This window comes from Leucoraja erinacea, chromosome 40, assembly GCF_028641065.1.
Source record: "Leucoraja erinacea ecotype New England chromosome 40, Leri_hhj_1, whole genome shotgun sequence".
In the NCBI taxonomy this organism is placed as follows: Eukaryota; Metazoa; Chordata; class Chondrichthyes; order Rajiformes; family Rajidae; genus Leucoraja; species Leucoraja erinaceus.
The window spans coordinates 3,119,260-3,145,109 of NC_073416.1; the positions used below are offsets into that span (position 1 = coordinate 3,119,260).

At 42.5% G+C, this 25,850-nt stretch overlaps 1 protein-coding gene across 2 annotated transcripts in view; it reads left to right on the plus strand.

Moving 5' to 3' along the window:
* The window catches only part of racgap1 (Rac GTPase activating protein 1), an 85,226-nt gene that overhangs the window by 46,587 nt on the left and 12,789 nt on the right, over positions 1–25,850 (plus strand). Inside the window, exons 1-8 of one of the 2 annotated variants that reach the window (XM_055664627.1) lie at positions 13,528–13,648; positions 14,989–15,077; positions 16,318–16,520; positions 20,382–20,521; positions 22,243–22,312; positions 23,278–23,331; positions 23,976–24,041; positions 25,550–25,667. In XM_055664627.1, the coding sequence (XP_055520602.1) occupies positions 14,993–15,077; positions 16,318–16,520; positions 20,382–20,521; positions 22,243–22,312; positions 23,278–23,331; positions 23,976–24,041; positions 25,550–25,667 (736 nt within the window). In that variant the 5' untranslated portion in view covers positions 13,528–13,648; positions 14,989–14,992. Of the gene's footprint in view, positions 1–13,527; positions 13,649–14,988; positions 15,078–16,317; positions 16,521–20,381; positions 20,522–22,242; positions 22,313–23,277; positions 23,332–23,975; positions 24,042–25,549; positions 25,668–25,850 lie in introns of those variants that run through there. The other variant, XM_055664622.1, reaches the window with a different exon arrangement.

Here is a 25,850-nt window from a genome sequence, read left to right on the forward strand (position 1 = left end):
GGTTAAACTCCACCTGCCATTTCTCAGCCCATTTCTGTAGCTGATCAATATCCCACTATATACTTTGATAGCAGTCCCCACCGTCCGCAAATCCAGCAATTTGGTGTTGTATATAACACAAACAACAGAGGTCCCAGCACAGATCCCGGCAGAACGACCGGTCGCCGACCTCTAGCCAGAATAACAACCTTCCACCACAACCTTCTGTATTCTATGAGTAAGCCAGTTCTGAATCCAAATGATCAAGTCACTGTGAATCCCATGCATCTTAATCTTCTGGGTCAGCCTCCCATGTAGACACATTCAACACCTGCCTTCATTGATCATCTTTGTCACCTCCTCAAAAAACTCGATTAAGTTAGTGAGACCTGCCATGCAATGCTGACTGTCCCTAAGTAGCCCACTCTCTTTAAAATGGGAGTGGGCCAATCCGATCCTGAAGAATCGTCTCCAATAGCTTCTCTACCACTGTCATCTCCCACTGAGAGGCATTGGGACACCTCCAATAATTAACCTGATATTGGCAGTGATACAAATCTTCTGTAGATATTACCCCAATATCAATACAGGCCTTGTGATTATGTCAACATTTATATTGGTCAATAATAGTCTTGAGTTCGCCAAAGATGTGCTATTAATAATTATTTTGATAATGCCATTGATGTAGCTCCAGCAGTTATCCTGATATTGGCATGGATACAACCCAAAATCGCCCTGTTTTTTATATGATTCACTACTTAATAATGTTGATATTCACAGTCAAACAGTCCAGTAATGACACCGATATTATCATAGATTCACTACCAATATTCATCCTGATATTGATATTCACGTAGCCTATAGTAACTCTGGTATTGCTCCTGATGCAGGTATAATAAATTGGTCTTCATACACAGCTTCAATAATTACTCTGATGTACTCAACAATCCAGGTCCAGTAAGTATCCTGATGCAGGTTGTGACGAAGATTCTGATATTAACATTGATGGACTTTGTGATTATCCTGATATTGGTTTAGATAAGCTCAACAATTATACTGATATTTGCATGCTGTACTTTGTAATGACTAATATTGCCACTGATACGTCATCTGTGATTATCCTCATGTTGCCCTTGATTCATTTCCAGAAATTGATCATATTAGCACTGGTACTGCTCCAATTATCCCACATTCACAAAGTCCCAACTCTGACCTTGATAGCGATACTAATATAAGTCCAAGAATTAACCTGATTGGGGCTTTGACACACCAATTAGTACCCAAATTTTGGCTGATGACACAGCTCCAACTGTGACTGCTTTACATTGTCACAGCCCAGCAATAATTATCCTGGCATTCACTTTGATACGACCCTGTAATTGCACAGATATTTTGATTCATTCAATTCCAATACTTGCCTTGGTTTTGGTACTGATGCAGTCCAGTAATATTCCTGGTTTTGCCATTGACATGCTCCCAGCAGCTTCCATGGTACTGCAACCGATACACATCAAACAATTGCCGGATATAGGCGACGATACACTTTCAACGGTTGTCATGATATTTACTGAGCGGCTTCCAATAATTTGTCTCACAATTGCATTATCACATCTGCAATAATTATCCTTATGTTGATTTTGCTCAACTTCCAAAAATGTTTGATAATGGTGTTATCATGCCATCATATACCCCAATGACCCTACTATCTACATTGATACAGTTTCAATGGTTACCTTGATATTGACGTTGATTGAATTACAATTGTTGCCTGATAAGGGCATTTATTTTTCCCAGTTATTACTCTGATGTTGTCATTTGTTCATATTCAATAATTACACATTACATTGTTTCACTTATAATAATTGTCTTGATTTTGTGATTGATTCACTTCAATAATTACTCTGATATCAACATTAATTTCAGTTTAGCCTGATAACAGCATGATTATAGTACAGTAATTACGTGGGTATTGAGTTTGATTAACCTCCAATAATTATTTTTGCATTGGCTGATACACGCACGATCAATAATTAACCCTATCTTGGTATTGGCATAATAATCACATTGATATTATCATTATCTCTTCCATTATTTGCTCTGACATTAGTGGTGAAGATCCCAGCAGTAACCCTAATATTCCCATTGATGCATATTCAGTAATCATCAAGATATTCCCATTAGATCATTTACACTCCCTCTAAATTTCCCTCTTATTGGCACCGATACAGCTTTTGATACCAGCATTCAAACAACGATACCACTAATATTTATGCATCTTCCTTGGCGTTGATACAGCCCTATAATATCCCTGGTATTGCCATCTAGATGTTTTCAGTAATTGCCTGATACCAATGACTCATTGGCAATCATTTATCTGCCCATGGAATCGATGCACTTGCAGTTATTACCCTGATACCGAGATTGATTCATTACTCAGGCTGATGATGGCATTGATGTACCTCATGTAATCCCCAAAACAGGTTAATAACGCGGCTAAAATGGTTAAACAGACATTGGCGTTCATTCTGTTCCAATTTTCACCCTGATTTTGGTAGCGATATAGCTCAGGTGTAACTGATGTTGTCATTGTGTTAGAAACTCTCCAGGTATTACCATTGATGTACTTCCTATGAATACCCGGTTGATGTTGAAATGCTTAAAATAACTGCCCTGATACTGAGATGAATGCATTGGCACAGCATCGATAATAATCCTAATACCGCCATCGAAATGCTTCCACAAATTACCTCATTGATATTGTGCTTTTTGGCTGGACATTTCTTTCCAATAATTTGCCTGCCAATGGCAATGATAAACTGTCATTAATGACCCTGACCATGTCAATGCTATCCCTCTGACAATTACACCTGAAAAAGATATTGAGCCATTTTCACACATTCCCAACAACTAAGACGCACGCTGATGCCACCAGAATTCCCAGTAAGGATGACAGTTTGAGGCTACAGGAAGATATCAATGGACTGGTTAGGGGGCAAATGGAATTCAATGGTGGACAAGAATGGGGTAATGGGATTCCAGCATGGCAAGAGAATACACAGTAAATGGTCGGGTTCCAACAAGTGTGGAAGAACAGTTGCACGTGCATAGATCTCTGAAGGTAGCAGGATAGCTAGGTGAGGTAGGTAAGCAAGCATGGACAATTAGGGACAGATATTAAATGCTGGCATTGTCCGAGTCAACTCCATGCCGTGGGCACAAAAATGACCGAGGTACAAGGCACAAAAGTGGGGAGGTGGTGGATGAAGCTCTGGTGAGGAGCTTGGGGACAGGTCTGGTCGCCATGGAGTGATACAGCGTGGAAACAGGCCCTTCAGCCCAACTTGCCCACACAGGACAACATGTCCCAGCTACACTAGTCCCGCCTGCCTGCACTTGGTCCATATCCCTCCAAACCTGCCCTATCCATGTAGGATAGGACCCATTTCAAGTGCACATACCCTAGGAGAGATGTGGCAGCACTGGAGAGGGTGCAGAGGGAACCTCAGGGAGGTTCCCAGTGCCGGAGAGTTGGAGTTCTGAAGAGAGACCGTCTAAGGTGGGATTCGTTTATTTGAAATAAAGCAGACTGATCAGACACAAGATCAAGATGTTTGAGATTGCGAGGCCTAGGCAGAGTGAATGTGAATGCCCATGAGGAGGCATAACCTGCAGAGCTATGTCCCCATTCACCCCATTTAAATTACATTCAGACTCTGTTTTTCTGATGTTCATAAGTTATAGGAGCATTCTCCTGCCTTCGCTCCATAACCCCTGACACCCAGTACTAATCAAGAATCTATGTATGCCTTAAAAATACCCACTGACTTGGCCTCCACAGCCCTCTGTGGCAAAGAATTCTGCAGATTCACCACCATGAGCAATAATATTTTTTTGTGTTAACTGGCCCTGCCTATCTGCATTGTTGATGCCAGCATTTTGGAAAATGAATTCTGGTGTCTGTTCAGTCGGCATATTGTTTGGCTCAGAGTCATACAGCGGAAAAATATTAAATCAGCCAAATGTATATTTGCATTCGCCGAAACTATAATCTTTCTCCATGAACCTAGCGAAGGAATCCATTGCAGCATTCTCCAACAAATCCATATTGAACGCTAATATTTGGGCAAATCCATGAGTGGAAACAAGAGGGACCACAGAACGGCATTCTTTCCCTATGGACAAAGAAAAGCCTTTAGTTCCAACAATCCCACATTCACTGGAGAGTAACATTCAACGTTTTGTTTTGCAAGATATGGGATGCTTTACATTTTTCTTGAAATGTTTCAGATTCCCAACTCGCCTCTAAGAGCTAGTAAGGTCCAACACCTGTTGAGCAACAAACTGTCTGTTCACCATCAGTGCACTTATCTTCTCCACCTCCATTGATGTGATTTACTGATTTGGCGAAGAACTCTAGCCCGTGTGAATATTGGCATTGAGCAGGACACCTCCTCCGACAGAATAGTACATATTATATGGAGCACCTGCTAGGCCACAACACTCCAGGGGCCAACACTCCACAACACTTCGGGCAGCACGGTGGCACAGCGGGTAGAGTTGCTGCGTGACAGCGCCAGAGACCCGGGTTCAATCCTGACTACGGGTGCTGTCCATACGGAGTTTGCACGTTCTCCCCATGACCTGCGTGGGTTTTCTCCGGGTGCTCCGGTTGCCTCCCACACTCCAAAGACGTCCAGATTTGTACGTTAATTGGCTTCAGTAAAATTGTAAATTGTCCCTAATGTGGGTGGTGGGGGAGACGAAGGGATTGTTTCCACGCTGTGTCCCTAAACTAAACTCCAGTTGCCTTCTATTCTGAATGCCACACTAGAGGAAGTGAAGACTTTGGTGAGGATGCAGGGGAGATTTACCCAAATGATTCCAGAAGGTCATGCAGGTAGGCGAGAGAAACTAGTATTGTTTTCCTTAGAACAAAGGAGCTTCCAAGAAGATCAGAACTAGGGATTTTAAATCATCAAGGATATGGACAGAGTAAAGAGAGACACTGGTCCCATTGACAGAGGAGTCAAGAGCAGAGGACACAGAATGAAGGTGATTGTTAAAACAACCAAAATTGAGCCGAGGTGAAAGCTTTTTTACACAGTGAGTGGCAGGAGTAGTGGAAGCAGATTCAATTGCAGCATTCAATAGGAGATGTTTATCTACATGAAGGGAAACACTTTGCAGGCCTCTGGGGAGAAGATCTGGCGAGTGAGGGTTGCTCTTATGTACAGCTGTTCCCAACTCAAAGTGACAAATTGGCCTCTTTATTTGCTGCACCCGCTCTGTAATCCTTTGGGCAAAGACAGAGCTGTTGCCTCACAGCGCCAGAGACCCGGGTTCGATCCTGACCATGGGTGCTGTGTTAACGGAGTTTGTAACCCGTGACCTGCTTGGGTTTTCTCCGGGTGCTCCGGTTTCCTCCAACACTCCTAAGACGTGCAGGTTTGTAGGTTAATTGTCTTCGGTAAGTTGTAAAATTGTCCCTAGTGTGCGTAGGTCAGTGTACGGGGTGATCGCTGGTCGGCACGGACTCGGTGGGCCGAAGGGCCTGTTTCCGCACTGTATCTCTAAAGTCTAAAGGCTCTTCACTACTCAGTGATATTGTTGCATAGGTTGCCTTCTGAAGGTATCACACGCTCCTCAAACATCTGGTACTCCATTTTATGTTGATCAACTTTTTTTTCAGTTGGGGTAATGGGTCAAGAGTAAGGGGAGCTCCAAAAGGAGTCTCACACACACTAAAATTCAAGGAAAGCAAGTGTACCCATTGAAGACCTTGAAAAAATTGGAATACTTTGCCACGATAACATGCAGAACAAAAGTCAAATCTCAGTTTAAGGTCTAGTAGACTCTTCACTGAAACAGCTTTAGTTCAGAAATACAATTCTTGTGAAAAAGTTCTGTTGGGTTTTCAAAGTAGCCTGAGTATTGTACTTAAGGAAATAGTTTAGTTGTGCTTTGTACTATTACTTTGGAAAATGGGCAAACAAATGTATTGCATCTTTTGTTTTTCAAAGTTGTAAGTAGCTTTATTTCTATACATGTAAGAAAATGTGTGTGCAGTTAGATGTAGCACTTCATAAGGTGTACCCTTCTTCAAACAGAGCCTCCATTTACAATTTAGACCTGTTTTGTAGCTATAATGTTCAAAACTTTCCAATTCCTGTTTCTTCCCACTCTGTAATAAATTAATGCACTCTATGTTGTGGGTTGAATGGCTGCTGTAGTCCTGCAGTGTCTGTTGAACTCGTGTATCCAATGGAACAGTGGATTTTGGCAACGATATTTAAAGCTTCTGGGATTTCAATTTTGGATTCAGTTTTTCTTTTTTTTTTTTTTTTTAAACAGCCAGCAGTTCCAATCCATAAATGTGTGAGGCAGGGAATTTAAAGAAATATTCATTGAAGTTGCCTCGCTACTTTTTCTTTTAAGGGATCTGGGTCACATTTGGCAGAATAAGGAACTCGTGCGGAGATATGGCATGAAATAGTTCTGTTACTGACCAGCTGATGAAGAGTCTGTGCCCCTCACCAAAGATCCCAGCTTTATTAAGGAAAATATGGCGGATATTGGTAAGGGTGTGTGGGATAGGGAGCTGTTACAACCCATGGTACTGTGGCAACAACCAGCGCACTTGGCTTCCAGTCTGCATTGAAGCAAACGATTTTCTGTTAGATCGAGTGATCCATTTTTTAAAATAATCCCATTTATTCCCTTAATCTGCAATAAACTGTATCTTCCTTGCATATTTTAGCCTGGCTGTTCCATAAATTAGTGAACGTTATCAGTGAAGTACAGAAATCAGTTGCCTCCAGGTATTTAATGCTGAACAGGTTTCGGATTTCAATGTCTCCGTTGGCCAGTGTGAACTGGGATGTCCTGTTGGTCAAAATGGTACAATGATGGAGTATGCTATTTTATGAACCCTCTCATGAAATGTAATTCCCAGCTTTCAATTTAAGCCTTCTATTCTCTGTAAACTCTCCTATAAGAAAACTATTAAAAATAGCCAAATGTACTAATAAAATGTGGTTTTGTTAACAGTTGCATTTATATTCAGTACATCTCATGAGCAAATGTATAATTTCCCTGCCACAAATTGGACATTAACACCCAGAAATGTGTCTTAACAGCTTTGTTACAGAACCATCACACACACACACACACACACTATAGGGGACATTTGAAGGAGGCCCCCAAGGAGCCGACATTTGGTTGGACTACCCACGGCTATCGGAGAGTGAGGGCAGATTATTTTTACCTCCAATTCTCCGTACTGTTTCATCTAAAGGTGCAGACCCTGCATCGAGGCAAATTACCATGGGGGTTACCAGTCCCCTGAGAACCCGCCTAAAACGAGGGGTCACACAGTTAAGAATAAGGGGTTGGCCATTTAGGACTGAGATGAAAAACCTTTTCACCCAGAGAGGTGTGAATCTGTGGAATTCTCTGCCACAGAAGGCAGTGGAGGCCAATTCACTGGATGTTTTCAAGAGAGAGTAATGCCCCTGTCCCACTTAGGAAACCTGAACGGAAACCTCTGGAGACTTTGCGCCCCACCCAAGGTTTCCGTGCGGTTCCCGGAGGTTTTTGTCAGTCTCCCTACCTGCTTCCACTACCTGCAACCTCCGACAACCACCTGCAACCTCCGGGAACCGCACGGAAACTTTGGGTGGGTCTGAAGAAGGGTTTTGGCCCGAAACGTTGCCTATTTCCTTTGCTCCATAGACGCTGCTGCACCCGCTGAGTTTCTCCAGCTTTTTTGTGTAACCTTCGATTCTCCAGCATCTGCAGTTCCTTCTTAAAAGGCATGATCATATTGAATGGCGGTGCTGGTTCGAAGGGCCGAATGGCCTACTCCTACTTTCTATGTTTCTGCATCCACTTTTAATGGGTAAGCATTTATACATTGAGAGCTGGTTGATATGTGACAGCTTTTATCCAACACTATCACCACCTGAAACACACAGACACCTGCACAATGCACATCATTCACACACACACATATATAGAAGGGTACAATGTATTTGCACACGAACAGTGTTCACACACACCATCTGGCAGGCAGTGATAAAGATCAAGAATGCTGGCGATTTTTGGTTTCTCAGCTGGCTGAGATGAGCTGTTGTACCCCTAATGCTGCTTTGGTTGGTGTAATAGTGAATGTGGATTTTATGCACTCCCCATTCAAATCTCTGGTCTGTTTTATGTTCTGTTGTGAGTGTAACACTGGCAAATTAAAGACTTAGCCAAGAGCAATCTTCGAAGGCAGCGTAGATCTGAAACCGGGCTACCACATCTCTCTGATGCCTGCTTGAAAGTCAAAATCAATGAATCGGTCTAATACTGACGATCGTCAGAGTTAAGACCAAGTTTAGACCAACACCCCACCCTAGTCATCTTGCTAGTTTCACTGTTCTCATCCCTTTGTTTTCACCTTCTCGGCCAACAATAGACCATTGTGGCCTCTTTGGTCATCAGTGCAGTTGTGTTAATTGCCTGTCTGCATTGTCCATATACTGGCTGTGGGACACATCTGAGTCATCCTTGGACGAGCAGCAACAAGTTCAAGACACTGGAGCAGTCTCTGCTTTGTTCTGTACCTCCTAATTCATACCTCGAGTTTCCCTCTCCCCCTGACTCTCAGTCTGAGAAGGGTCTCGACTCAAAACGCCACCTATCCATGTTCTCCAGAGAGGCTGCCTGACCCACTGAGTTACTCCAGCACTTTGTGTCTATCTTTAGTGTGCGAGAGACAGGTCGGGTAATTCACACATTTGGCTCTAATTTTAAATTTCCATTATAAATCCTGTGTCATATTTATAAAAGCACCCATCACACAGTAATTATGCCCCACTACAACCAATGATGCTGCTGTTTTACTGTACTGGAAGGTGCAATTACAACTTGGCACTTTCATCCTTATACTATCATTGATAACAAAGATCCTATAACGGAGCAAGATAGACCACTCCTAAATGCAATAGGCTGATGTGTAGTACGCAACGGAGTGGAATGTGGGCCTTTTTTTCATCCATTTCAGTAACCCGACCCGACCCGCAGTGTAATCAACGTTGCGGGGGAACAGTTTGTGTTAATAAATTATAATTCTGAAAATGAGGAGGAGATTTTTACCAAAGAACTTTTATTTTTACGAGGATGTTTCCGTAACCAGCTTCCGTCTCTGCACTAGTATCTTTGCTCCGCTATGGAATCTTTGGTGCGGAGACGGAAGCCGGTTACGGAAATGGGGCCGAATATTACCCATGAATCTGCCCTATACGTCTTTTTCGTCGAGTGATCTATCTTGCTTGCTATAGGATCTTTGATTGATACGAGGTTGTGGAGAGGTCATTTCAATGGCAATCAATTATTCACAGTTAATGTGTGTTTAATGCATTGACTTTCTGGGCATCTGTTAATTGCCTGTCTGCGTTGTCCATATATTGGCTGTGGGACACATCTGAGTCATTCTTGGGCTAGCAGCAACAAGTTCAAGACACTGGGGCTGTTATTTATTTGGAACACACACAACCTAAGTTCCAATGTTACTGTTTTCTCACATGTTTACTGCTGTGTGGAACAGTGCAAGAACAGGCCCTTCAGCCCACAATGTCTGCACCGAACATGATGCCAAGACCACCTCTTTTCTGCCTGCACATAATCCATATCCCTCCATATCCATGGGCCTATCCAAAAGTCTCTTAAACACCACTATTGTGTCTGCCTCAACCACCAATCCTGCAGCATGTTCCAGGTATCTTCAAGCTTGAACCTCTTCTATTCTCCATCACACAAACCAACCTCCCTTCTATTGACTTCATTTATACCGCCCACGAGGCCAGCAGCATCATCAAGGACAAGTCGCACCCTAGCCACTCCTTCTTCTCCCCTCTTCCATCAGGCAGAAAGTATAGAAGTGTGAAAATGCGCACCTCCAGATTCAAGGACAGCTGATATCAGGCAACTGAACCATCATATCACAACCAGAGAGCAGTGCTGAACTACTATCTACCTCATTGCTGACCCGCAGACTATCCTTGATTGGACTTTGCTGGCTTTACCTTGCACTCAATGGTATTCCCTTATCATGTATCTGTACACTGTAAATGGCGTGATTGTAATCATGCATTGTCTTTTCTCCCAACTAACAATGATCGATTCTACATTTCCTTGATCTCTCCCTTTGTCCTGTTTTCACACCTGATACTTCCTTATCTATGTACCTCCCACTCCCCTGACATCAGTCTGAAGAAGGGTCTCGACCCGAAACATCACCCATTCCTTTTCTCTAGAGATGCTGCCTGTCCCGCTGAGTTATTCCAGCATTTTGTGTCTATCTTGTCTCTCCACACACTGGATAGCACGCAACAAAGGCTTTTCACTGTACATCGGTACACGTGACAATAAACTAAACTGAGAACTGAATCTATTTTCATTCGGCTCTTGCTACGGCCTCATGGCCACCCTCTCCATCCTCCGCTCCACATGTGCAAGGCCAAGCCACTACCAACAGGGTTGCAGGTTGATCATTTTTTCTTTAATCAGCAAACAACATAGAAACATAGAAAATAGGTGCAGGAATAGGCCATTCGGCCATTCGAGCCTGCACCGCCATTCAATATGATCATGGCTGATCATCCAACTCAGTATCCTGTACCTGCCTTCTCTCCATACCCCCTGATCCCTTTAGCCACAAGGGCCACATCTAACTCCCTCTTAAATATAGCCAATGAACTGTGGCCTCAACTACCTTCTGCAGGAGATAATTCCACAGATTTACCACTCTCTGTGTGAAAAAAGTTTTCCTCATCTCGGTCCTAAAAGATTTCCCCTTTATCCTTAAACTGTGACCCCTTGTCCTGGACTTCCCCAACATCGGGAACAATCTTCCTGCATCTAGCCTGTCCAACCCCTTAAGAATTTTGTAAGTTTCTATAAGATCCCCCCTCAATCTCCTAAATTCTAGCGAGTACAAACCGAGTCTATCCAGTCTTTCTTCATATGAAAGTCCTGACATCCCAGGAATCAGTCTGGTGAACCTTCTCTGTACTCCCTCTATGGCAAGAATGTCTTTCCTCAGATTAGGAGACCAAAACTGTACCCAATACTCCAGGTGTGGTCTCACCAAGACCCTGTACAACTGCAGTAGAACCTCCCTGCTCCTATACTCAAATCCTTTTGCTATGAACCATCACCGACTCTCAACTGAAAACACGCAGGGCCTTCCACTCACTTGCCATTGAGTTTGTTGGAAGTAACACTCGAAGAAATGTAATCAACATGAAGCTAGGTTCTGAAGGCAACCTCCATAGTTTGCTCTGTGCTTCCATCACTCCTTCACTAGTGCCCCCTAGTGGTCTTCCATGTTGCCACAGATTCTAAAGTTTGAACCATTGCGAAAATATAGGATACATTTTTGTGACTTTTGGGGTCATAGTTTAAGAATAAGGGGTTGGCCATTTAGGACTGAGATGAGGAAAAACTTTTCCACCCAGAGAGTTGTGAATCTGTGAAATTTTCTGCCACAGAAGGCAGTGGAGGCCAATTCACTGGATGTTTTCAAGAGAGAGTTAGATTTAGTTCTTCGGGCTAACGGAATCAAGGGATATGGGGAGAAAGCTAGAACGGGGTACTGATTGTGGATGATCAGCCATGATCGTATTGAATGAAGGTGCTGGCTCAAAGGGCTGAATGGCCTACTACTGCAGCTTTTTTTCTACGTTTCAGCATGTGAGGTGAGCCCGGGATTGGAAGACAATGTTCAAAAGGTGGCTGCAAATTTTCAAGCTTTGCAGTTTGAGTTTATAACATCCTGCAGACTTGTCCCCAGACACACATCTCTGCGCATAAGCCTTGCTAATGAAGACCAATGTCAGTACAATGTCTTTTCCGCAATGTCAGCACATTATTCCGCAAAATGCTGATCGCAATGAGTATATTACGCCGCAAAATAACCTTTTTTTTATTCCTTTCCTGTGCCAATATATCTTTCAGTTCCGAAGGATAACAAACTAAAGATTAAAATCCATGTCGTGTTTTGTTATAGATGCGACGTGATCCAAGTCTTGTCCCAACAGTGTTCAGCAGGACTAACAGTGTTCAAACTCCGTTGAGGATTGCTTTAGCACCGCTGCTGGTCAGATTGGGAATAGTCCATAAACTTTACTTTAGAGATACAGCTTGGAAACAAACCTTTCGACCCACCGAGTCCACACCGACCAGTGATCACCCCATACACCAGCACTATCCTACATGCTAGGGACAATTTACAGAAGCCAATTAACCTACAAACCCATATGTATTTGGAGTGTAGGAGGAAACCGGAGCACCCAGAGAAAACCCATGCGGTCACAGGGAGAACGTACAAACTCCGTGCAGACAAGACCGTGGTCAGGATCGAACCTGGGTCTCCAGCACTGAGGCGGCAACTCTACCGCTGTGGAGTCGACTCTGAAGAAGGGGCTCAACCCGAAATGTCACCCATACCTTCTCTCCAGAGATGCTGCCTGTCCCGCTGAGTTACTCCAGCTTTTTGTGTCTATCTATGGTGTAAACCAGCATCTGATTTAGGAATCTGAGGGGTAACCTTTTCCACACAAAGGGTGGTGGGTGTATGGAACGAGCTGCCAGAGGAGGTAGTTGAGGCTGGGATTACAGGTACATGGATAGGACAGGTTTGGAGGGATATGGACTAAATGCAGGCAGGAGGGACTAGTGTAGCTGGGACATGTTGGGCCGAAGGGCCTGTTTCCACGCTGTCTTACTCCATGACCATCTGCTCTTCTTCTTTTGTGTGGCGTACACAGCCTAAAGTTGTTGGACAACTTGTTCTATTTGATGGTACACAAAAAAGCTGGAGAAACTAAGCGGGTGCAGCAGCATCTATGGAGCGAAGGAAATAGGCAACGTTTTGGGCCGAAACCCTTCTTCAGACGCTGCACCCGCTGAGTTTCTCCAGCTTTTTTGTGTACCTTCGATTTTCCAGCATCTGCAGTTCCTTCTTGAACACTTGTTCGCAATCTTCCACCCCGATGGCCATCTGCAGCAAAGATCTTAAGATCTTTGATCTGCAGTTCCTTCCTACACCTATTATCAAGCTGCCACTCACTCGGGTGAACTTGTCGTCGGTCGTGAGCGTATCTCTTTGGTCGTGGGGACAAGGGGTCACAGCTTAAGGATAAAGGGGAAATCCTTTAAAACCGAGATGAGAAGAACTTTTTTCACACAGAGAGTGGTGAATCTGTGGAACTCTCTGCCACAGAGGGTAGTTGAGGCCACAGTTCATTGGCTACATTTAAGAGGGAGTTAGATGTGGCCCTTGTGGCTAAGGGGATCAGGGGGTATGGAGAGAAGGCAGGTACGGGATACTGAGTTGGATGATCAGCCATGATCATATTGAATGGCGGTGCAGGCTCGAAGGGCCGAATGGCCTCTACTCCTGCACCTAATTTCTATGTTTCGATGTTTCTATGTGGGCAAAGATCACGTGAGGCGGGCGGTGACGTCACGCGTCGGGCAGAGGCGGGCTCCGCGCGAGCGTGCCTCCTGATTGGCCGTCGGGGGAGATTTCAAATCGGGCCCGCGCAAAAGGAAAGTAACGGCCGCTGGATCGGGAGCGCAGCGGACAGCGGACAGAGCAGCGGTCCGGAGCCTTACCCGCCAGGTATGGGGGCGTCCGGGGGAGGGAGAGCGAAGTAAAAAATGTTTAATTTAGCTCCGTGGGTGAGGGGAGCCTTTTTTCCCCCTCCCCCCACAAAAAAATAATTAAAATCCCCTACTGCCGCCGACTTTCGATCGGCGCCTCCATCCTTGTTGCCGCAGCCGAGCCCTAGGGCGGGGGCTGCCGCTGTGACTGCTGTACTCCCCCCCCCCTGTTTTGAATTCCTTTAGTTATGTTTTCCCCAGATCCCGGTAATCACGGCTTTGGCGACCTTCTTTCCTCCTTCCTTCCCTTCCCTCCATCGTCGCGACAATTCGACCGTTGCTCACTCAGCCGCGCCCGACTGTCGGCGCATTGACCCGGAGCACACGCGGCTGTCCTTCGGCCTCTTTAGCGCTGATATCAAAGTGGCAGGGGAATGGTGTTTTAAAGGGGTGGGGGGGGGGAGAGAGGGGGGGGGTTGGGGGAGAGGGGGGGCAGGGAGTGGGGGGGGGGGGGGGGGGGGGGGGGGGGGGGGGGGGGGGGGGGGGGGGGGGGGGGGGGGAGGGGGGGGTGGGGGGGGGAGAAGAGGTGGGGTGGGGGGGGGAGGAAGAGAGGGGGGAAGGTGGGGGTTGGGGAGAAGAGGATGAGTGGGAGAGAAAAGGATGGGTAGGTGAAAGTGGGGAGGGAGGAGGGTACGTGCAGTGGGTGGGTAGGGAGGGGAGGTGGACTATGTGGTGGAAGGACACCATACACTACAGTATGGAACAAAATGATCAATCAGCAGTCTTGGCTCCGTGTGGAATTTCAGTTTATAATACTATAATAGTTCTGGGGGTGCCATCATACTGGGTTCCAGAGGGGACTGTATAACGACTCCCAGTGTTAGGTCCGGTTTTAATACTTTTGTGTAATAATTGCTGAGTTCGTGCTTGTTGCAGGCATGCTTTATTTTTACACCTTCTTGCAGAGTGGGTTTACTCATCTGCGAACAGTTTAACTTGGGCTTCTGTCCGAATGTCGTTCAGCGCCGTTGTATATTTGAACAGATGAGCGGGTTACTTTTGTTTTGCAGATCATACACTGGGACGCCCTGATCCCATCTGCATCTCTTTTCTGAGCCATTTAAATAACTTTACCCTTTTTTACTCCAGCTGGTAAATCACCTGATGGCACCCTATCAATGTCTTCTGGCAAGCTTCAGTATTCTACATCCACCAGTGCCCCTTTATCCAGTATTATTTCCAAGACTTGACCCTTTTTCCTCTCCTTATGATGCTAGTATCTGTAAGGAGATATTTCACAGTGAAAGCTGTCAATTGTTGTGGTTGCATTATTTTGTAACACCATTGCTTTAATCTCAGGACAATGGAATCCACAATGGTGACTCCACGTGGGATGTTCGAGCAGATGCTCCGACAGATGGAAGTACTAAATGAAGGAATTGAACCTCGTAAGCATATTTACTTTGATCATAATGAAGTATGGGAGTGATCAGTGCAATTTTTAGACACTGTGAATACAGGTGTAAAATCAATGGGATGGGTTAATCTCTGCTTAGTGAACTGTTCAAAATAGTTATAGCATTAAAGTAATTCATTATTTTGAAATGTAAGGATTGATGTTACTTGTGTAAAATCTCATCACCTTAATACCAAATGAGCATGTTTGTAACGTATTTTATTTTTTCAAATCTAACTTGTGCCTTAAAACATAAATACAAGCAAAAATAAGCTACCTTGAGGCAAATTAATTGTCGGGTTTTTTTCTGCCTCAAGTGCTCTCTTTCCCTCTGCCTCTATTGCTTGATTCAAATCTTTAATTTCCACTTGGTCGCTAAAGGGTGGCTGACCCCCTTACAATTGCTTAACATTTGTATCAGTCCAATGCAATTAATAGGCACTTATTACTGCTCAGCTTTTTATTTGTTTGAATCAAATGCCTTCCCTAGTCCCAGAATCCCTGTGTAGTAGCCCTAGTTGATGTGCACTCGTTCATCCACGTGCTGGTTGTCAAATCAATGACTCGTTCTGTGTTGGTACTTGCTTCCCATCTCCTCCAAGCTCCCTAAGTTGTTTCTCCTGCATACATTCTAGAATTTTTTGTGGCTTGAATGTATCTCTTCATAACCAGACTTATCTTGAATCTGTGGACTTGTACTAGAGAGCTGGAATTGACCTTGGTGTAGACCATTTACATGTTCTTGGGCTTAAAGTTGAAAAGGTATAAATTGGTGACCTAAAAGAGTAATGGAAAAAAATCAAGGGCAGATTGACGAGAGATGGTAGAGTGTAAATGAAACTGGGATAATTGTTTGTCCCACCCAGAACATGAAGAAGGGTCACTGCCTGAAACGTCACCCATTCCTTCTCTCCAGACATGCTGCCTGTCCCGCTGAGTTACTCCAGCTTTTTATGTCTATCTTTGGTTTAAACCTGCATTTGCAGTTCCTTCTTGCACAGAACATTTTTAAGTTCTGACCGTGCTGTATATATTTTAACTTCCCTTTGGGGAATAAAATGGTGACTTTTAAGATAGCACTCAAGTCAAATTTACATCAACATAAAAATGCATCAACAGGGACATTTCTTTTTACTGAACAGCAATCTTGATTTTGGCAAAACTTAAAAATAAAAAATAAATAAATAAATAAATAAAATAAAAAAGATTCTTATCTGAATATTTCCTTGCAGAATTTATTCAGTTGGCTAGTAACTTCGAAGAGTGCAGACGAAAGTGGCATAAAACTCAGCTGGAACTGTCCCGTGCTGCAGAGTGCCTAACCAAAGCTGAAACAGAGCGGAGTGCCCTTGATGTCAAGCTGAAGCACGCTCGTAACCAAGTTGATGTTGAGATGAAACGTCGTCAGAAAGCAGAAACTGATTGTGAGAGGCTGGTAAGTCTGGGTGATTGTACATTTGTATTTTAAGCTGGTTCCTTCCCCTCGGCATGGATAATTAACAATTAGACGACGTCGGCATTTTGTAACATTTGAAGCCGCTGTGCACATAGCATTTTACCGTTGCAGTTTGAACTTTTTGCATTGACTTTTGTAGGCCTGCCACCAAGGGCAAACCCCATCTCTTTAGTTTATTGGTTGAACTAGTATTTTTTCCCTCCATAATTATTGGTGTCACTGGCAAGGCCAGCATTTATTTCCATCCTGAATTTCCTCTTGAATGTAGTGGTGAGCAACCACCACTGCAATTCCTTGGTGATGGTGCTCTTGAGCATAGAGTTGCAAGATGTGCACAGAGTTAACATCAAGGATCTGTAATACGCTTCTGATTCTAGGAGATATGTGCATTAGAGTTGCTGCCGTTCTCTTGTTTCTTCTGCCATTGTACTTGGTGTTAGAAGTCATGGGTTTGGGATGCAGCTTTGAAGCATCCTTGGGCAAGATGCTGTAGAGTATTTTGTAGATGATGCGCTTGTTTGTGTTTAGTTGGTAAAAGCAATAAATGTTGGGATGGTGGATGTGGTTTCAGTTAACCAGGCTGCTTTGGCCTGGGTGTTGCACTTGCACTCATCCAGGGAAGTGGAGAGGATTATTTCATACTCCTGACGTGCCTTGTAGATGCTAGAAAGGCTTTGCAGGGTTAGGAGTTAGCTGCAGACTAGAATATCCAACCACCTTATTTCATTATCTCTGAAGTTACATACCATAAAATCACCTTGTAAACGTGTGCACAGTCAGACTACTGGATCCAGGTTTACTTGTAGATTAAAAGTTGTGCAGACACTTACTATGAAAGAACATCTCAAAGTCTTAATGTTTTCTATGCTGGCAAGCCACATTTTGATTTCCATTAACATTTGATGGGTTCCTTGGATTGTGCAAGACCTTGCATGTTTGTGCTTCGATAATGTCAGTTTAAATTCCCTATAAGGCTGCGAGTTTTATAAAATTGTTTTTGTATTAAAACTTTTTTGAAATATTCATAAAATTGAGATGTTAAATATAGTTATACCTTATTGAAAGGTAAATTATTATAGCTGAGTGCACTTTGCATATTTCCTTGACCCCTTTTGCACCTTTTACACGCTTGCCTCGATCGCTTGCGCTCCAGCAGACAATCATTTTACTGAAATGGTGCTGAGGAAGAGGTTTGTTCTTTGAAATAATCGCAATTTGCTTGTCTAGCTCCATGGTAATGTTCAAAGAACAGTAAAGGAATTCAAACATCCAGGTTACATTTCATCTTCAGTCAATGTTCATTTCAGATTGCCTATTGCATTTGCTGAGCGCAAAGTGACTCTTGCATTTGCCAAAGCGGTGATTCCATTTAAGTATTGCATTGGAGATGGCCTGATGTAATGAGGGGCCACTTAAATGAATACAATTTATCTTTCTAATTTACCTAATGGCTCATTGGAGAGATGGTCTTTATACTCCTCTTGTCATCTTGGCTTGTCTGCCCCAATCTGGAAGTAAATTGCATCACAAAGATGGCACTGGAATTTAGTAAGATTGAAAAGAAAACGTACTTGCTTGAAATCAGAACAAACGAGAGACTTCTAACAGCAAGCAATCATGCAGACGAGTGGTTACTTTTTTGAATGTTAAGTTTTTATGTGAAAAACTTAGTCATACTGTCCTTTTTTGCATGCTCCCAAACTCACTCATGGCGTGGCTAATCCGTGCCAGCCTCAACTTCTCTTCTGTGCCAGTTCCCTGTACCACTACCTTGTGACTTTTGCAATATCTCTCTATCTCCATCTTGAATATATCATTCCTAACACTGCAGTATCTAATGAAAGATGCTCTGCAATATTAGTGTGTTTTTTTTAAACTGGGTTCCAGCTAATCGAGTACTGCAAGGGCCAAGTACAAATGGGCAATCAAGTTCTCCAGCTACATAATCTGAAGCCTGCAGCAAATATTGTAACAATGTGTGCGAAACTTTAACCCCAGCCTTGAGTAACCCTAATCTGTGCCCAGTTTTGTAACGCGGCTTGCTTTCTCTTTGCGCCCAACTTGATGAGGATGGAAGCAAAAGAGAAGTTTTCCTGGAGGGAGTGGTGTACAGAATATATAATTATTAATTGTACAATTGAATTGACTGCACCTTACTGCAAACTCAAAGGTGAGTGGCGCAAAAAAAATTGCTTCATTGTTTACGGTGGAGTTGGAAGATGGGCAGCGTTGCAGCTTGTCCGAGTTAGAAGTCTTACTACAGGAGGAGATTTCCCAAAGAGTGTCCCAAATCATGCAGTCAATGCTGAGTGTCATCTTTATGGAGGGCAGTCGTTTGGCTCTGCTCTTTGTGCCTGGTTGTGGAATTCACTAGTAGTAAGCTGATATCTCAAAGAAGGCAGCGAGTATGACCACTTTTTCCAATGTGGGGCAAACTCAATTTTGTACTTGTTCCACATGCCTTGACAAGTTTTGCTCAAAGAACGCTGTGTATGCTCTATAGTTATATTAGAGCTATTTGCCCAAGACAGCTATGGTGTTCCTCTGCTGTAGAGGGGTTCCTCTGTGTGCCTAGTGGTTCTAGATGGAAGTCATTTTGCAACACCTGTCCGGCTTCTGAAAAAGGTGTCGCCTTGGAGCAATGCATTTTTTTTAAATGGTGACCTCTTCAGGAGTAACAGTCACTGACATGATGCCAGTGCTCAGATGCCACCTGAACATCAATTTAAAGTAAGCCTTGCTTTTTATTCAATGTCACGATTGTAATGTACTACAAACCATGCCACCTCATAAACTATGCGGTTGATCCTTCAATTCTGCAGAAGAATTAATATAGATATTGTGCTTTGCTTCTGAGATATCCATTTGTGTTATGTGGCTCTGGTGGATATTCCAAATAGAATGTCCCCAAAGGGGGGCACTGAAGCGCAAATGTCTTGATTCAAGCTTGCCTTTGAGTCCCAGATGAGGAGGTGGGCACTCCAGCCTTGCTGAGGTTTGCACTATGGGAAGAAGCCTCTGTTTTAATAAAAACAAAACGTGATTTGGGGGTAGAGAAGAGGTTCATGGCCGAAGGGCCTGTTTCTGTGTCGTATGACTCTGTAGGATTATCCTGATCTCATTCACTGCACCTCGATTCACTGCTTGTAACATTGGACATTTTGTTTTCTTGCTTGGTGCTGGTTTAGGATCTGGTATTGTGATCTGCCTGCACGCCTTGTTTTGCCATTATGAATTGAGGTTACAATATTATTGTCGGCAAGAGTGTTTTATTGTTAAATGTCCTGAAACGGTACATTGTTTCTTTTTATTGAAATAATTTCAAAGTCCAAGAGCAATTATGGGTGGACATCAAATGCTGACCTTGTTTCCGGTGCGTGATGATTTTGTTTAATATCCTTTTACAGTTTAAAAAAATAAACTCAAATAAAAACCCTGGTAGTCATTTGAAAGTATTTTTCTCCTCACTTAGTCTCCCGCTTCACTAATAATTATTTGGCAGCACTGGGTAAATGAATGTCACGCAAGACTTTTTGCTTTGTTGGCTTCCTCATGTGATGTAGTTTTTTTTTCTTGTTTTTTTTTTCCCCTGATGGCAGTGAACCCATAGCAGAAATCTTGGAGTAAACTGGTATTTTGCCCCTATGATTATTCTTCATGCACAAGCTTAAATGGTGTAAGCAATGGCAGATAGTTTTACTATTGTAGCCAAGTGCAATGTTGACCTCACACGGCCTGTGTGCATGGAGAGAATAATCATAAGCTGTGACCACATTAAACTTTGATTTAATGAGCCAGCGGTTCTCTTCTATTTGTAGTAATTGCTTTCTTTCATTTAAGGAACGACAGATTCAGCTAATCCGAGAGCTCCTCATAACAGAAGGCTCGACCAGCATTCAGTTAAATGAAGAACAGAAGTCTGCTCTTGCTTTTCTCAACCCCAAATGCTCAAATTCTAATGGATATGCATCCAACAGACGGTAGTACTTTTAAAATCACCAACAATTATTTTTACTGTTGGTTTTAGGGTAAACTAGAATTGGGGAAATTATTGATGTGTATATAAGCTTTCTGTAAAAGGGACACCATGTTTCCTGGAGTAATGGATGCCACCCAGTGACCACACCCTTTTCATTTGACTGCTCGAGTAACTGAAGTTGTAACGAGCACCCTATCTCCCCCACAGTTGAAATAGCTGTAGGCACCATTTAAATCCAGTCATGTTTTCAAGCGGTCCACCCCCAGGAAGCTGTGGATTTGAGATAAATTATTCACAGCAGTGCTCCAACTTAGTTTTGTCTCTTTGGCAAATAGAACCACTGCAGGGCCCATTCAGATCCTTGTTGTAGTTGCACTAGTCACAATAGCCCTTGCATGGGTCATACTTTGTGTTGACGTCTTAATATCAGCAACGAAACCCATTTACTTGTGTTTTATTTTGAAAGGCATACTCAAACCTATTTTCCCTTTTCTTCTGCTGACGTCTTCCTTCAGGTTTGCTTTCTTAATTGTTGCCATGGAGCGCTCTGAGCTCATTTTGAGTGTTCAGGGTTTGTCAAGTTGCCCTAGTCTAAAAGGTTTTAAATGTAAAGCAGGAAATCCTCTCAAAAATACATGATCATCCATAGCAAAGCCATTATTGCGCAATTAGGTATTTGTGCAAGCAATTTTTTTTTTTTTTTTTGCTTAGTTTAGAGATACGGCGTGGAAACAGGCCATTCAGCCCACCGAGTCTGCACCGACCGCACATTAACATTATCCTACACACACTGGGGACAATTTACACGTACAGCTACAAGCCAATTAACCTGCATATCTGTACGTCTTTGGAGTGTGGGAGGAAACCGAGGATCTCGGAGAAAACTCACGGGGAGAACGTACAAACTCCGTACAGGCAGCACCCGTAGTCAGGATCGAACCCGGTTGCTGTAAGGCAGCAACTCTACTGCTGCGCCACTGTGGCCGCTTATGAATGGTTCCTAGTCTAATTGGTGTTCTAGATGCAATCCAGAGTTGGTGTTGATTTTGTTCATTAGTGTCCGTAATACATGCCTCTGAGTGTGTACATCGGTTCAATCCCCTTTCCTGATGAATTTATTATCTAGGCTGATACAATGCTGAGGGAATGCTGCATTGCTCAAGGTGCAATCTTGCACTGAAGGTTATTGCCTCCTGCATTGGATATTGAATATTCCTTGGCTTTGTTTGGCAGGAAGACTTGATCAAAACAATATTCCCATGTCGCCAGAATAAATTAACTGATTATACATTCAAAGTTTGAGACTTTGCTGAGCGCAAATTAACTGCCGCAATTATCTGCAAAGCAACTGTGACTACATCTGAAGTGTTCTTCTTCTTGAAAGACATGATACTTTGTCATTTGGCATAACTTTGGCCCTCGCCATGAGTTGGCACATCCTCTTACAATTAACATATTCAATCTTAAAGATTCCTTGACTTGGGTGAAGGCGCAAATAAAAGATCTTTTAGTATGGTGAAAGCATCGACATTTATTTTGGGCCCAGTGGGAGACCAAAGTCTACCTGCTTTGTCTTTAATGGTTTTATTTGCGGTTAAAGGGTGTGGTTGAAGTACTCTGGGGAGTGGGAATGTGCGGTTTCAAATATTTTCCAGTGTGTATAATTGAAGTCAAATGTTTTGGGTATTGATGGTTACTATATATTTTTCCTATTTTTATTAGACTGTCTACAATTGATGAGTCTGGATCATTTCACTCTGACATTAGCTACGACAAGACTGATGACTCTTTGGTAATCCCTTTTATAATCATCTTGAAACTATGTTTGTGAGACTTTATTGTGAAATATCTGGCATTGCCTGTGAATCTGAAATGATTTGGTGTTGTGTGGTTCAGATCTTATTTGCATTGCAAAATTAGGAATTGTTGAATTATTCAAAACAAATTGCCAGTGTATGCAAAAAGCTGCAGGAAGTGATCAGAAATTTGGCTGGCTCAATTATAGGTAATTTCTGCAATAATTTTTTTACGTAAACTGCTGACTTGTTCCTTGGAAGCACTGTACCATGTAAAGGGCAGCTTATTTATTTTATGATTATTTGTGCAATGAGGAAATACTTTTACAACTAATGTCTGAACTTTAGTTTTTGATATTCCACGCATCATAGGCTTATTAAAATTGATTGCAGCTAATTGCTTTAAAGTTAAGTCTTGAATTAAGATGAGTAAATGAGAGCTTTGATTAGGTCCAATAAAGAGTGACCCAGTTCTCTGCTGTGTGAGATTGCACTGTTAACATTGTGATTAGAATGACACTTCATGTCGGTTCCAATGTGTTGCAGACTGGCAGAATATGGAGTTGTTTGCATTTCCACATCGAGTTATTTTCCAACATAAGTAGGCAGCAAGCTCACTCTCCAGCAAGAGGAAGAACATCAGAACAATCCATCTTGCTTCCCTGAGCCATTATCATCTGGTTAATCGATTAAGTTATGGATCATTGATAGCATATAGTTAGAGGATATAATTGCCTTAAATAATTGGGTCTGCGATATCACACTTCAACTTGACTTTGTGGGATCACTGTTCTGGTGCTCTAATGCTGGTCAGGTATCACTGATGATGATTTTTGAAATGTGCGATTTTACTAAAACGCAAGTTTGATGTTTGGATTTGAATTTAAAGCATAAGTGAACCTTTCATCAATTTGTTTTGGGTTGACTGTTGTGAGAATAAATTGTCTTTTTCTTAATGCAGGACTGGGATTCCTCCATTGTTAAGACTGTCAAGTTAAAGAAAAGGGAGAAAAGAGTAAGTTCCATACCTTCACTCTTCAAGTTATGGTTCAGCTCTGCGTACCTTTGTACAATCGGTAGGATTTGTTGTAGTCCGTAAACAAGAGACATGTGCATCAATGGAAGTAAAAGTCAGTCTAATTAATTTTTTGTTAAGACACTAAGTCCCCATGTGCATTCCTTCAGTCTGAGGCATTTACTTATTTCAAATAAATTAGGCTTCCCATGGCAAATAATGCAGTTGCTGTTTCTTTGGAAATATGTATTGTAAACATTTGTATAAAATCGGGCTTGTGAAGCTCCTGTTTAGGGCTGTACAGGGTCATGTTATCTGTCCAGTTAAACCAAAAGAGAAATTATTTTCATTTCATCCTTGTGTTTTCGCTTCATTACATAATAATATTTTGCTATAAACTGTTTTCCCCTTCAGTAAAGGATTTCTGGTTAATTCTGTAAATTGAGGCAATTTGTTTACATCTAGATTAAAAACTCTGATATCTACTTGTATCCACTCGTGGCTGTCAAAACAATGCCATTTTAATTTGTATGAAGGGGCTTAAATGTATAATGCTAATGTAGAGTGTTGCAGTGTACCAGATTATTTGCTGGTTAATCAATCAATTGTGTCCATGTATAAAGAAACTTTGTATTTCTTTCCAGCGTTCTTCCAGAGTTCTTGTTGATGTGCAGCCTGCACCAGCTAAACGGTCACGGTCAACTGAAAAGGTGGGCGTTAGTAACCAACACAACATGGTCTAATTGTCTGCACCAATATAAGTTGTGCAACTACTTGATTTTTGTTCTGGGGGAGAAGAGAATTACTACAATGGAACACAGTAGGCATACAACGGGGTACAAATGTCTGCTTCTCTCCGTGGAATGGAACAGCGGTAGAGATGCTGCCTTAAACCACCAGAGGTCCGGGTTCAATCCTGTCTGCGGGTCTGAAAGGAGTTTGTACATTCTCCCTATGTGGGTGTTCTCCGGGTGCTCTGCTTTCCTCCCAAATTTCAAAGACGTGCCGGGTTGTAGGTTGATTGGCTTCTGTACATTGTCCCTCGTGTATTGGGTAGGAAATTGCTGGTACACTGTTACTGTACAGGGCGACGTGCCTGTTTCCACACTGTATCTCTAAACTAAACTTGACTTGTCAGTAATAGAATAGCTTGATATGGGGATCTAATTTATTTGAGATTCTCAGGTTCTTGTCCAGACATTTTGCAGTTGCATTTAGATACAGCTGAATTAATTCAGTTATTAATGATGGGTGTGGTCTCTGCCTGCAAATGCTAACCATAACTGAACTGTTTTGCTGGTTCAACTGTGATAATTTAAAGTGGTATACAGGGTTCTACCTTTTATCCAAAAATCTTGAATAGAGCACCACTTCTAAATTTTGTCATTGACCAAATTAAATGTTGCTATAACCGCTTGAGTGTTAATTATCTATGATATTAGTTTTGCTGAATAAATGGTGTTCAATTCTCCTGAAACTGGAGTAGTTTCATTTCTGAATGGTCAATGGTTGCTCATTTTTATTTGGATTGGCCATCAGAAATTTATTTGGTCCATAGGTAAAACAGCAGATCACCATTTTATAGCTTGAGCGGTCTATATATTAAAAAAAGTTCCAGAATCCAGAAATTGCTGCACTGGAGGTTCTTTAATTTGTCATTGAGAAATTGCTAGTCAGTGCCTAATCCCCTGTTTCAAAGAATTTTTGTCTGAACATTGCACTGCTTTGAACTCCAAACAAGCCATCTTTTTTTGTGAAAATCTTTCTTTTTACAAAGTGGCAATTATATAACTCACTTTAACTATAAAATTACGTTTGCAGTTTGGTTTTAGCCAATTAAACAACTCTTTGAATGAACACATGTATTCAACCGGCTGCAATAATATCTCTTTTCCCCCCCTCCCCTGAATATGTCATCTTGGAGCTGCAGTGTCAATAAAGACATTTACATACCAGTCAGAACTTAGCTATTTCAGTTTCAAGCTAACAAGCAGTGGATTTGAACCTTGACTGCTCTGACAAGCTTTTTGGTCTGCCACTTGACTGAAACTAAATCTCACTCGAGTTCTTGAGACGCTGTTAGAAGAGGAGCAAATCCCAAAAGTTAACAGGGGAATAATTTCCTGTTATGTGGGTGGGGAGGGAAGGACTGTAATAAAGAAAGATAACATTTTGTAGGAAAGAAATGTCGATATGACGATTGTTTTGATCTTTTCAGGGAAATGACTCCATTGTGGCTAAAACGACTCTGACATTGCCTAATAATGGCGGACCAATTGAAGCAGTTTCCACAATCGAGACTGTGCCGTACTGGACAAGAAGTAGACGGCGAACAGGTAAATCCCACTGACAAAATACTTGTGGTTTTGGAAGGTGGTGGCCTGATAACAATTGGTTGTAAGGGTTTATCTATCAGCAGTGGGGTTTGCCTTGAGATTTAAGTGTTTCATAGGTGTGTTTGTCATGGGTATTCTGAGAACTGGGTATTAGATAAGGTGGGGGATTTCCATAACAGCATC